Source organism: Panicum virgatum, chromosome 4K (genome assembly GCF_016808335.1).
Source record: "Panicum virgatum strain AP13 chromosome 4K, P.virgatum_v5, whole genome shotgun sequence".
NCBI classification, from domain to species: domain Eukaryota; kingdom Viridiplantae; phylum Streptophyta; class Magnoliopsida; order Poales; family Poaceae; genus Panicum; species Panicum virgatum.
Window position 1 is genome coordinate 4,554,217 of NC_053139.1, and position 12,445 is coordinate 4,566,661.

The window sequence follows — 12,445 nt, forward strand, 5'->3', positions numbered from 1 at the left end:
CCGGCAGCCGGATCTTCTAGCAGTGCTCCCCAGAGGTTCCGTCTGGTGCAGTCGGGCCCACAGCGAGCCCCCTTCCAGCACCAGCCCCAGCAGCAGTGGGGATACAGGCCCCCTCAGTACATTCAGTCACAGGGGACAGTCGGGCCTCCTGCTCCTCAGCAGAATGAGCAGAAGGTCTGGGTGCAGCAGCCGGGGGTGCGCCCCAATTTGCTCCCGTGCTACAACTGTGGACAGCCGGGTCACTTTGCACGGAACTGCCCAATGCCACCGAAGCAGGGCCAGCCGTCTGGTCAGCAGGGTCAGAAGCAGCAAGTGGCTCACTTCAAGCCGGGACAGGTGCACTATATCACTCTTGAGGCCATCCCTGCGGGCGCACCAGTGATGACGGGTACGTTCTCTATCAACGGACACCCAGTTACTGTATTATTTGACTCTGGGGTATCTCACACGTTTATTAGCAAAGAATGTGTAAGCAGACTGGGGTTAGAAGTGCAGAGCATATCCAGACCATATCATATTCACTCACCCAGGGGACACTTGATTACAAATCAACTTGTTAGACAAGTTCCCTTGCAGCTACAGGGGAGGGTTTTTGCCACCGAGCTCATAGTGTTGCCAACCCAGAAGATGGATATTATTCTCGGCATGAATTGGCTGGGAGTTCACGGAGTTATCCTTGACACTGCTACTTCATCTATGCACGTAAATTCTCCTGATCATGGTTCGATGACCTTGTCACTCATGAGCACCCCGTCGACCCATTCGGTAAATCATGTTGAGAACAAGAAGCTTGAGGACATACCGGTGGTATGTGAATATCCGGATGTTTTTCCGGATGACTTGCCTGGTATGCCGCCAGACCGTAATGTTGAGTTTGTCATTGAATTGCAACCAGGAACGGCACCAATTTCCCGAAGACCATATCGAATGCCACCTAATGAATTGGCAGAATTGAAGAAGCAGTTGCAGGAATTACTGGATAAGGGCTATATCCGTCCTAGCACGTCACCTTGGGGATGTCCTGCCCTCTTTGTGAAAAAGAAAGATGAGAGCCTCAGGCTGTGCGTGGACTATAGACTTCTAAATGGCGTCACCATCAAGAATAAATACCCACTTCCCCGAATCGACATTCTGTTTGATCAGCTATTCGGGGCTAAAGTGTTTTCCAAGATTGATCTCCACTCTGGCTATTATCAGATAAAGATTAGAGCTGAGGATATTCCCAAGACAGCTTTTTCCACCAGATACGGACTTTTTGAATATCTGGTCATGTCGTTCGGGCTAACGAATGCCCCTGCTCATTTCATGTATCTCATGAACTCGGTGTTCATGCCCGAGCTAGATTGATTCGTCGTGATTTTCATTGATGACATCTTGATATTTTCCAAGAATGAAGAAGAGCATGCAGAGCATCTCCGTATTGTGCTTCAGCACCTGCGGGAACACAAGCTGTATGCCAAATTCAGTAAATGTGATTTCTGGCTTAAGGAAGTTCAGTTCCTGGGCCACATCATCTCAGACAAGGGGATTTCAGTTGATCCTAGCAAGATTCATGATGTTCTAAATTGGAAGACCCCAGAGTCTGTTTCAGAGATCCGGAGTTTCCTTGGGCTGGCGGGCTATTATCGTCGGTTTGTACCGGAGTTCTCTAAAATTTCTAGACCCATGACTGAGTTACTCAAGAAAGGGGTGAGATTTAGTTGGGACGACAAATGTGAGCAGGCCTTTCAGACTTTGAGAAAGCTTCTGACGTCTGCCCCTGTCCTCGCTCAGCCAGATATTACCCGGCCTTTTGATGTGTATTGTGATGCATCAGGTACGGGTCTTGGCTACGCTCTCATCCCTGTTTATCTTCGATGAATATTCATCGGTCATTAATACTTGTTGTAATGCGTCAGGTACGGGCCTAGGCTGCGTCCTTATGCAGGATCAGCGTGTGATTGCTTATGCCTCCAGAGCCCTCAAGCGGCACGAAGAGAATTATGCCACACATGATCTGGAACTAGCAGCAGTGGTGCATGCATTGAAGATCTGGCGCCATTATCTTCTGGGCAATCCAATGCATATATACTCAGACCACAAGAGTCTCAAGTATATTTTTACCCAGAGTGAATTGAATTTGCGCCAGAGACGGTGGTTGGAGTTGATTAAAGATTATGATCTGGAGATCCATTATCATCCAGGCAAGGCAAATGTGGTGGCTGATGCATTGAGTCGCAAAGCCAGTTGCAGTTGCACCTCAGCCACAGCAGTGCATGACACATTGTGTCAAGAAATGGAGAAGATGAATTTGATTATGGTGTCTGAGGGTACTATTGCCAATCTTGCCCTTGCACCTACGCTTCGAGATCAGATTGTGGATGCACAGAAAAATAATATGGGTATGGAGAAGATCAGGCAGAGGCTCATGGAAAATGATCCTAAGGCTGCATGTTTCCGCCAGGATGGTGAGGGTGTACTATGGTTTAACGATCGCCTGGTGGTGCCTAAAGATTTGGAGCTACGAAAGCAGATTCTTGATGAAGCTCATCTCTCGAGGTATTCGATCCATCCAGGCAGTAACAAAATGTACCAAGATCTGAAACATCGATTTTGGTGGACGAGGATGAAGCGGGAAATTGCCAGATATGTATCTGAGTGTGATATTTGCAGAAGGGTGAAGGCGAGTCATTTGAGACCAGCTGGTCCCTTGCAGCCCCTGAGTATACCATCGTGGAAGTGGGAAGATATTAGTATGGATTTTATTGTTGGGCTTCCCAAGACCTCAAAGGGGTATTACTCTATTTGGGTGATTGTGGACCGTCTCACGAAGTCAGCCCATTTCTTACCGGTGAAGACCATTTATAGGGCACGGCACTATGCGTAGCTGTATGTCAGTCGGATTCTTAGCTTGCATGGGGTACCCCCGGACTATTATTTCGGACCGTGGTGCCCAGTTTGTTGCACGCTTCTGGGAGCAGTTACACACGGCCCTCGGTACTCGGCTCATTCGTAGTTCAGCTTATCATCCTCAGACGGACGGTCAGACAGAGAGGATCAATCAAATTCTGGAGGATATGCTGCGAGCCTGTGTACTCTCTTACAGTAAAAAGTGGGAGGAATGTCTGCCACTTGCAGAATTTTCTTACAACAACAGCTACCAGGAGAGTATCAAAATGGCTCCTTTTGAGGCATTATATGGGCGGAGGTGTAGGACGCCATTAAACTAGTCGGAAGCTGGGGAGAGAAATTTCTTTGGGCCTGATATAGTTCAGGAAGCTGAGGAGCAAGTTCAGCTCATACAGAAAAATTTGAAAGCGGCTCAAACCCGCCAAAAGAGTTATGCGGATAAAACGCGGCAAGCTGTCTCCTTCCAAGTGGGGGATCATGTTTATTTGCAGGTATCTCCAATGAAGGGGGTCCAGCAGTTTGGGGTCAAAGGAAAGCTCGCGCCTCGCTATGTTGGGCCTTTCCCCATTCTTGAGCAGTGTGGGCCAGTGGCATACCGTCTGGAACTCCCTGCACAATTATCCGCGGTGCATAACATATTCCATGTCTCACAGCTCAGAAAATGCCTTCGTGTTCCCTCCAAGATTGTGGATATAGACGAGCAACAATTGGAGCCTGATCTTGTGTATCCCGAGCACCCGGTGAGAATTGTCGATTCTAAGACTCGAGTCACTCGAAATCAAATCAGCAAATTCTATAAGGTTCAGTGGAGTAATCACTCCGAGCGGGAAGCCACTTGGGAGACAGAGGATTTTATTCGGAATAAATGTCCGGAATTGCTACAAACCTATCGAGGTACTTCCAATTTTTAACTCTCAATTTATCACCTTCGTTAAATCTCGGGACGAGATTTCTTTTAGGGGGTAAGATTGTAACACCCAGGTATTAACCCTCAGTAATTAAGTCAATTAAAAGTGTTTAGTTTTAAACTCACACGGCAAAGCACAAACCAAAACATTTCCTGTCATCCTGGGCCATACCGGTCTGACCGGTCGGAGATACCGGTCTGACCGGTCTAACTAGCCTGAACCGGGTTGAAGGGCCCCACGTCATTTAAACCTCACTCTCTCCCTCACCAACTCTCTCAGTGTTACCCCGTCGCCCAGCTCCCTCTTTCTCACTCTCCCGTGCTCCCCCTCTCACCCCAAACCCTAGAGCCCAATCCTCCCTCTCCATTGGATTCCAAGGGCGGGGAGAGCTTCAAATCGGTCAAGGATCATCTCCTCCACGATCTTCTCCATGGGGTGACGCGAGACCGCGAGATCTTCGTGGAGAAAGGAGCATTTCAAGGTAAATCTAGAAGTTGGATCGATCTCTTGTTCTAGAAGGTTTTTAGGTGATTTTCCTCTGGTCAAAAGCATCCATGTGAACCCATGAACTAGTGCCTAGAAGGGTTTTAGAATTTGTGCACGATTTTCGCCACGTTGTGGATTCTAGGTTTGGTCTGGGTAGGACCGGTCTGACCGGTCGGGTGTACCGGTCTGACCGGTAGGGCCCGGATTGTCCGGCCATTTGTCCGGATACTCCGGATTTGGGGGTGACTTAAACATACCGGGTATAGGTCCGGATACTCCGGCTATACGTCCAGTTACTCCGGATTTTTGGATTTGAGTTGCGCACAGGCCAGACCGGTCTGACCGGTGGGGTATACCGGTCTGACCGGTGTGGCTGGGCTGAGCAGGGGTAATTAGGTGTTGTTGATTCATTTGGATGGAAATTTATTTGGGTATTGATTCACACCTATGATTATGTTTCAACTACTACCTGTGCATTAGGTTTAGGATTTGTTTGGAACCCTAGTTGCATGATCCCTAGGTTTCCTCGGGTTATACTAGTATATAGAAGACGATAGAAATGCTACGCTTAATAGAATTCGGTAGAAGTCGAGTGATTTGGGTCACTCGCGAGATGTAGGGGATTTAGTTATTCTGAATATATATGGATTATGGAATTAGGTAAGAAAGGAAAAGTAATTGGAGACTGGACGGGGGAAAGGTTAGCCCCGCCTGTGTCGGTTAAGGACCGTTCGTTGCCTGGCCCTGTGATCGAGTTTGAATTGTACTAACCGCATGCCGGGAGTAGGAGGTAGTCGAAACCGGTAAGCCGAGTACTTCCTTGCTTCAAAAGTACAGAACTTCTACCCACCCCTTAGGGCGAGTCGAGTGGCCGCGGAGAATCGGGATGCATATGTTTACTTTTGGTGGTCTCTCGTAGGGCTCGGCTGACTATATGCAGGTGGGGCGGTTCTGTAGTTCGAGGCGGGGAGGGAAATGGTTGGCATGTATAGTCCGACGGGGCAAATACGTGCCGTGTTGGTTAGGTCCACCTTGCAAAGGTTAAATCGGATCGATCCGCCGTACGTCGCATCTCGGATATGAGCACCTTGATCACAGCACCACATCGTAGTGATGCCATATGGATTTTAAGTGATGAGTAGTAAGGTCTACCAGGGATTATTACTCCATGTTGTTATGATGACTTAGCAGGTGCAAACAATAGTTAAGGATTTATGAATATAGAAATTGGAGCCAAAAGAGGGAAAATAAGGACTTACTATTAGTGCAATTTCTGCAAAATAACCACCAGCCAAAAGCCTTGCATGTCTAGATACGTGGGCTAAGTTATACCCACTGGTCGGGTAAGCCTTGCTGAGTATTAGAATACTCAGGGTTTGTTGCCACCAATTTTTGTTACAGGACACCCGGACGTCGACTTCTGCCCTTGTTGCGTCAAGTTCATCCGCCGGGATGCAGAGGGGTGGCAGGTCGAGGAGCGAGACCCTTAGGATAGGGGATTATCGGGTTGCACACTCGAGGGTTGAGTGATCAGCCTCTCTGTTTTGTTGTGACCGGTCTGACCGGTCCAATGGACCGGTCTGACCGGTAGTTCGTAGGCAGGCGCATGCAGGCCGGTCTGACCGGTGGTGTTAGGCGGGCTTTGAACAGCAGTGTGGTGTAGTTTTGTTTTAGTGTAAATCCTAGTTGTAATAGTAGTAGGGCCTGTCTATCATGTTTGTAATGGATCCTGGTTTGTAAAACTAAAGCGTTTAAACTCGGGTTGTAAAGGTTGTTTTATCCTTCTAAGTCGTGTGGTGTATTTTCAAGTATTGTTGCGCTTGTACCATCTACGCCCGCCTTTGTGTGGGATTACCGGTGTTATTTCGATCGGGCCGTGGGTTGAGAAAGGATCGTCAAATTAAGCCGTTAATCTAATGCGCCCGATGTGTTCAAATGACGGCCATTACGTTTAATTTGAGTTTTAATTTGGCGGTTCCGTCACACGGATCATACCCACCAGGACGGCATCACCAGGCTACCTTTCCTCCCCGAGTAGAGCAATCCATTACGGTTCGTTGGCTGGCTCTTTCCGTTTCACCTGGCTGTATATTCACCCCCTCATTTCGGTGCAACTTCCATCAGAAAGCACTTTGTGTTCAGATCGAAAAAAGAAAGCACTTTGTGTTTACGAAAGCAGTAGATAAAGAGTGCTGCTCTACGCGTACTGAATCTGCTGCTAATCAGAAATTCAGAACCCGAACCATTCCACGTCTTCCCGGGCTGGTGACGGTACAGTCATCCTCATGCATCTTCTCTTTCCGAATCCCCTTTTTACGAGCTACCAGGGCCAATTCTAATTTAGTACGGAGACAAGGATACCATCTTTCTTTTTTGAGCATCACAAGGTCCATCTTGCACCGGGCCAACCATGACATTTTCTGCTCATTACATCGTGCAGCATTTTTTGGGTCAAAAAAAAAAGGAAAACATAGTACAGCATTTTTGTGGGGCCCACCACGTCGGATTCGATACTACTCCGTATAAAAGTTAAAATACTCCCTGTTAGATGCCCTTTGACTCCTGGCTGCATCCAGACATCATCATCAGGTTGAAGCCAGGCGCCCTTCGAGAGCCCCCCGTGCGCTCGAAGCGAAGCGCGGGGGGCCAGCCGGCCACGGTGGTGCTAGCTCCTCGGGGGCCCACGACGCCCCGCCGTACGAGCGTGGCCTACAAGGCGGCCGGAGCAAAAGCCGCCAATGGCCGGCGACGTTGGTGGGACGCATTGGGGGGCGGAGGCGGAGCTGCTGGTATGGTAGTTGAGCTAAGGCGATCGAGGAGGATCGGAGCCACCACAGGCACAGGTGGCCATGGCGGCCACGCACGAAGAGGCCCCTCAGGCCCGCCGCCATTGCTCCGCCAGGCGTATAGAATGGGCTCAAGGGCGTGCCAGTGCGGACTGACACGGATCCCGGCCTGAACAAGCCGTCGTTCTCGTCGTGCGTGCACGAACGAATCGGGTATGAAGAGGTCGAAACTCGAAAGGCAGAGAATCCGAGGCCAACCGTAGGCGCGTACGCTACAACTAATGTACTCGCCTACCAGGCGACGCCACTATACTCTGTCTGTTAAAAAAAACATTTCTCGCTTCCCGAGAAGATAAATAATTTCAAGTTTGATCTAGTTTTGAAATTGTTTGATTCCTCGTGAAACGAAAATTGCACTCTTTTTTTGAGGGACGGAGTAGCTAGCTAGACGAATAGTTTGGTTCGATGTTGCGTCGCCAGTCATCACAAGGGTGAAGGTACTGCCTCCGTCTTAGAATATAACAATTTTTTGCCCTTTTAAAGTCAAATATTTTCATCTTTGACCAATAATATTTTTTAAAATGATTACTTTTAAATAGAAAAGATTATATTTTTATGTTGTCAATCTTTATATTTTTTCCCATCTACCGTCAAAGATGAAAAATGTTTGACTTTAGAAAGTCAGAAAGTTGTTATATTCTAGGACAGAGGTAGAAATTAAAAATAAAAAAATAGTACTTATGGTGGGTGCACCTCCAAGATTTAACCCTATGCACCCAAAGCACATCATTCCGTCGCTATTGGTGCACGCCGGTGGGAACTGCTGGATATATAGTGCTTCCTTTTTTTTTTCCAAAAGGAGATTGGAAGGCAATGCCAAACTCGAAAGTTCAGATGCATATGCATGTGGGATGTGGCAAGATGCGAGAAGATCCGGATCCAGATTACGGCGGCGGTTTAATTCGTGCGAAGGTGATCCGGCTACGGCTAGATTGGCCGGCTCTCGACCGAGGAATCTTTTGGACTTGTTTAGTTGTTTATATGTAAAAATTTTGCAAAGAAATTTTTTTAATTTGAATTACTAAATGAAGTCTATTTATAAAACTTTTTGCACAGATGACTTGTAAATCGCGAGACGAATCCATGCAAATTATGGATTAAGTAGGCTCATTAGATTTGTCTCGCAATTTACAGCTCATCCATGCAAAAAGTTTTGTAAATAGACTTCATTTAGTACTCCATGCATGTATCAAAACATTCGATGTGATGTTTTTTTTGTGTTTACGAGGTTTACGTGTAAAGATCTAAACATGTTTTTTTTAACAGCCTGCCCGCGTGACGTCACGGCCTACTGACGAATGAAACTGGGGGATCTGTAACGGTTTTGCACGCTTGGAATGGCTGACTGGTGGCGAGCTGATCGAGCCGGTCATGCATCATCGCCTACTCGAGCATCAACAACAAATAAACCCAGAAAACATCAACACCAAATAAACTTGCAAAGAATTCGATTTTTTCTGGGCAACATGGCTTGAAAAGCCGTTGCGATTTTTCTGAGCTCATCGCATCACTATCACCCGCCGTCGCAGTGCGGCACAGGGGGGACCTCCACTCCACCGCCTGCATCGTTGCGAGCGCGCGGCAACGAACCGGCCACCACCAGCGCAAGGGCACGCAACGGCAAACGGCACGGCCAGGTCGGGCGCCTGCTATAAATCCTCGACCGGTATCGTGTAACTGCCAAGCAACAATCCAAGCAATCCTAGATAGATAGCTACTGCATTCTAGGATTCCACGACGGCGACACCTCCCCGGCCGAAGTGTGAGTGCTCGGTACTCCGGTCCCATGGCGTCCAGCTCGAGTACTGCGCTGAAGGTGCTGGCCTGCGCCGTGCTCCTCCTGTCCGCCGCCGTCTCTCACGGCCGTTGCGAGTCCGGCGATAGCCGGGCGGCGGCGGTCGTCGTCGTCACCGGCCGGAAAATGCTGGTCGCCGGGAACGGCGGCGGCGCAGCGGCGGCGACGACAAGGGCTGCCGTGGGAGTGCCGCGGCTCACTCGCGCCGCCGCGGCGGCGTACTCCGAATCGAAGAGGTCGAGCCCCGGCGGGCCAGACCCTCAGCACCATTGAACCCTCGCTCTCCGCCGCTTGTTCAGCTGGACCGGCCGCATCGATGCCAGTTCGGTGCGGACATTTTGCCCGACAGGTCCACGGAGTAATTAATAATCATGTATTAATCCCTATGGTCGAGATAATTAACGTTTTGGACAGCAATAATAAAAATGTAGAGTAATTAATACTCCCTCCGTTTGTAGCGTGTCTACTGTCTCGCCAAAAAATTGTTTCGCCGTTTTATCCATTGAGAATATTAATAAGAGAGTAGTTTTAAACTTTATTGTTGTTCCTAATCATATGTTTTGAAAGGAAAAGAGGTGATTGTATCGTACTCTCTGCGTTTTAAAATATATGATGATTAGCATAAGATAATTATTAAAAACAATAAACTTATTAGCTTGTTCTAAGCATAGTATGATAAAAATGAAGGAAACATTCACTGTGTTCTGCTGGTGCCTTGGCGGCTGCTTGCGGCCGCTCATGGCCGCTCCTGCTGCATCCAGAAGCAGCTGTGCAGTAGCCGGCTGCTTTTTGCGGCCGCCCAGCAGCCGTCAGCAAGGCTGCTGTTTTCATGTGTCACGTTTTCATGTGCAGTAGCCGTTGGGGTGGCTGCTCTAGACCCTCCAGCCGTTGCATAGCCGGAGCCCAGCAACTGGATGCAGCCCCCAGCAGCAGCCAACGGACCAGCCGAACACGGTGATTATCTATTTAGGGCTATTGATGGCCGTCTAACATTGACCTTTATGTGTATGGTCAATTTAAGTAGGAATATCATCGATACAGTTATCAAGACAGTAAACTGGGTAATCGAGTCGGAGGATGACATTTCTCTCACATTTCATGACACACTCTCTCATCTCTCTTCATAATGAGGCTGCCATGTATTGCAACATGTGAGTCAAACCAGCTCTCCGTCCACGACTTTACATTGATCTCTACAAATTAATACACGGGGTATTAAAACATAAGCGATATTTATATTATTTTTGTCTGTAACAACGCACCAGTATAATTATTTAGTTGACGAAACTTATGATTTAAACTGAAAAATCAAACAGATACCTAACATTCGACGTGGTCTCCCACTCTCCGGACGGCAGCAGGCAGCAGCCGGAGAACGGCCCCGGCGTGCGCAGCGTCACGAGCTCGGGTTCGATCCGGTGCACGGCACGTGCGCGAATCAGCCACCTAGGGAGCTTCACGTCTGCCGTTTGGGCCGTTTGAAACAAAGGCTGTCAGGCTGATGGGATGGGATGGGTCTTGCTTCCGGACTCTTCTTCCTGAAGCCGAATTCCTTTTTCTTTTTTCTTTTTTGACACAGAGGCAAAAGAAAATTTTGCCACGTATAGGCAAAGTCCATGGATCACACCAAGCAATTAAACAAAGAATTGCCTCGCGTACTGATAGAGCAAGAGGAACAAACCCGTGGGTATTTATTGGACATTTTTTATGTTAAAAAAGAATGAACCTGAGAAAAATGAACTTATTACAACAAAGTACAGTTGCATGAATTGGATTACGACTCTAGACATCCCTGCTTGCGCTCGGGAGGAAGAGAACAAGCCATGATGCTGCAGAAAAGAACCCTGTTCCCAACATTAATTGTGATGACGCGCTCAATGCCAGTCTCGAAACTGGAGTTTGCCATCTCCTCGTCAGCGCTCGGCCCACTCGTCTTCGTCCTCGAACGACTTGGCCGGGTTGTCGGGGTCCATGTCGCCGAAGAGCGGCAGGTCGGCCGGCAGCGCCTCCAGGCTGAGGTTGGCGTCCTTGAGCGCGAACACCACCTCCTCGAACAGCACCCGGTTCCCGCGCGGCGTCAGGTGCAGCCCGTCCCTGCCGTCCCAGGACAAAAATGGCGGAAAAGAATTTGAGCCCTCCATCGTTTTGCCTGCCGGCTACTCGGCTCGCCGGCCGGCCGGCCGGACGGAGCAGAGTCAGAGTCGCGGGCGCGTACCTGAGGAAGGACTTCTCCCAGCCGGGGAACTTTTGCATCCTGGACCAGATGTCGATGGCCCTGACCCCGCACTGCCGCGCCACCTCCACGCACGCCCGCGCGTACACCCCCGCCGCCGCGTTGGTGCGCTCCGGCAGGCCGGAGTAGTCGTGCGCGTACGGGTACCTGCATTATTCGTCAGGGAGTTTCGACGACAACCGTTGCGGGTGCATTGGCTGGGTGGTAGTGCTAGAGCTCACCGGCGGCGGCCGTCCTCGTCGACGGGCGGCGGCGTGACGAGGATGACGACGACCCCGGGCCAGCGCCGGTGGAGCATCGCGCAGATGGCGCGGAGGTTGTCGGCGTACTCGGCGACGGGGACGTGCTGCGCCGCGCTGGCGCGGTCGGGCAGCGCGGCGTCGTTGGCGCCGAAGCAGACGGTGACGGCGGCGACGGCGCCGGCGACGGTGGCCACGGCGCGACCCGCCACCCGCGCCGCCCAGCGCGTGTTGTAGCCGCTGTAGCCGCGGAGCACGACGTCGCCGGAGCGGGAGTAGTGGTTCGCCAGCGACGCGCCCCACCCGCCCTCCCCGAACGCCTCCTCCGTGATGGAGTCCCCGAACAGCACGATCGACGGCCTCACCATCGCAAGGTCGCGGTCTGATCTGGGCTGGTGATCGGGATCGCCATGGCTGCCCGCGTGGCTTTATATAGAGGGGAGCGGCCGCGCGCATGCACTGCGGGCGACGCGGCGCTTGGGTTGGGCTGCCCGCCATTGCTGGCGGCGAGCGAGGTCGGTTCGGGGTCGCGACGGCATGGCGGCAGCGTCTGCTCTGCTCTGCTCTGGCGCGGCTAGGACCAATCATGGAGCGCGCTCCCGTCACCCGGTGCGTCGGGGCGGGCGACACGCCCCCGCGCGCCCGTGCCGTCAAGCAGGTGGCGCCACCAATGTCGGCGGCGGCACGGCGTGTTGGCGTGTTCCGGCAAGGGGGGCGTCACGCGCGAGGTGCCCGCGGTGTCCACAGGGTGACACGACTCAATACCAGCAGCCACGCAGACGCAGGCGAGGGCGTGGCGCGTCGCTCCAAGAGCGCGGGGGCAAGGGGGGGATCCGGAATCGGGGGAAGGTGCATGCACCGGCGGCCAGGGTGGGCCGGGCCGGCGGAAGGCGGGCGAGGCCGTTCACAACGGTCAAAGAGCCGCAAGCCCGAGAGCGAGAGGCACGGGCACCTCTCATCATGTCCGTGACCACGCGCGCGCGCGCAAGTGGTGGCCTGCCTTGCCTGGGGCGGAGTGCCGGCTGCCGTGGGCGGCGGATGCGCGGCAC

General features: G+C 51.2%; 2 protein-coding genes across 2 annotated transcripts in view; one reads left to right on the forward strand and one right to left on the reverse strand.

The window, feature by feature from the left end:
• The window catches only part of LOC120704966 (protein SEEDLING PLASTID DEVELOPMENT 1-like), a 62,100-nt gene extending 55,611 nt beyond the window's left edge, over window positions 1–6,489 (forward strand). Inside the window, exon 11 of the mRNA XM_039989516.1 lies at window positions 6,269–6,489. Coding sequence (XP_039845450.1) covers window positions 6,269–6,321 — 53 coding nt within the window. The 3' untranslated portion in view covers window positions 6,322–6,489. The remainder of the gene's footprint in view (window positions 1–6,268) is intronic.
• Window positions 6,490–10,594: 4,105 nt separating this feature from the next.
• On the reverse strand, window positions 10,595–12,194 carry LOC120702668 (GDSL esterase/lipase At5g45920-like). Its single transcript, XM_039986559.1, has 3 exons — window positions 11,379–12,194; window positions 11,140–11,304; window positions 10,595–11,018 (listed from the first exon to the last, which is right to left on the reverse strand). Exons 1-3 carry the CDS (start codon window positions 11,762–11,764, stop codon window positions 10,838–10,840), a joined length of 732 nt encoding a protein of 243 aa, XP_039842493.1. The 5' UTR covers window positions 11,765–12,194; the 3' UTR covers window positions 10,595–10,837.
• Window positions 12,195–12,445: the final 251 nt, after the last annotated feature.

What these genes read in the sequence shown, in the direction of transcription:
- LOC120702668 (XM_039986559.1), bottom strand. Translation starts at nt 11,764, where the DNA reads ATGGTGAGGCCGTCGATCGTGCTGTTCGGGGACTCCATCACGGAGGAG. An exon ending in GACGAGGACGGCCGCCGCCG is followed by an intron (nt 11,305 to 11,378) that starts GTGAGCTCTAGC and finishes CGAATAATGCAG; the next exon opens with GTACCCGTACGCGCACGACT. An exon ending in TGGGAGAAGTCCTTCCTCAG is followed by an intron (nt 11,019 to 11,139) that starts GTACGCGCCCGC and finishes CTGGGACGGCAG; the next exon opens with GGACGGGCTGCACCTGACGC.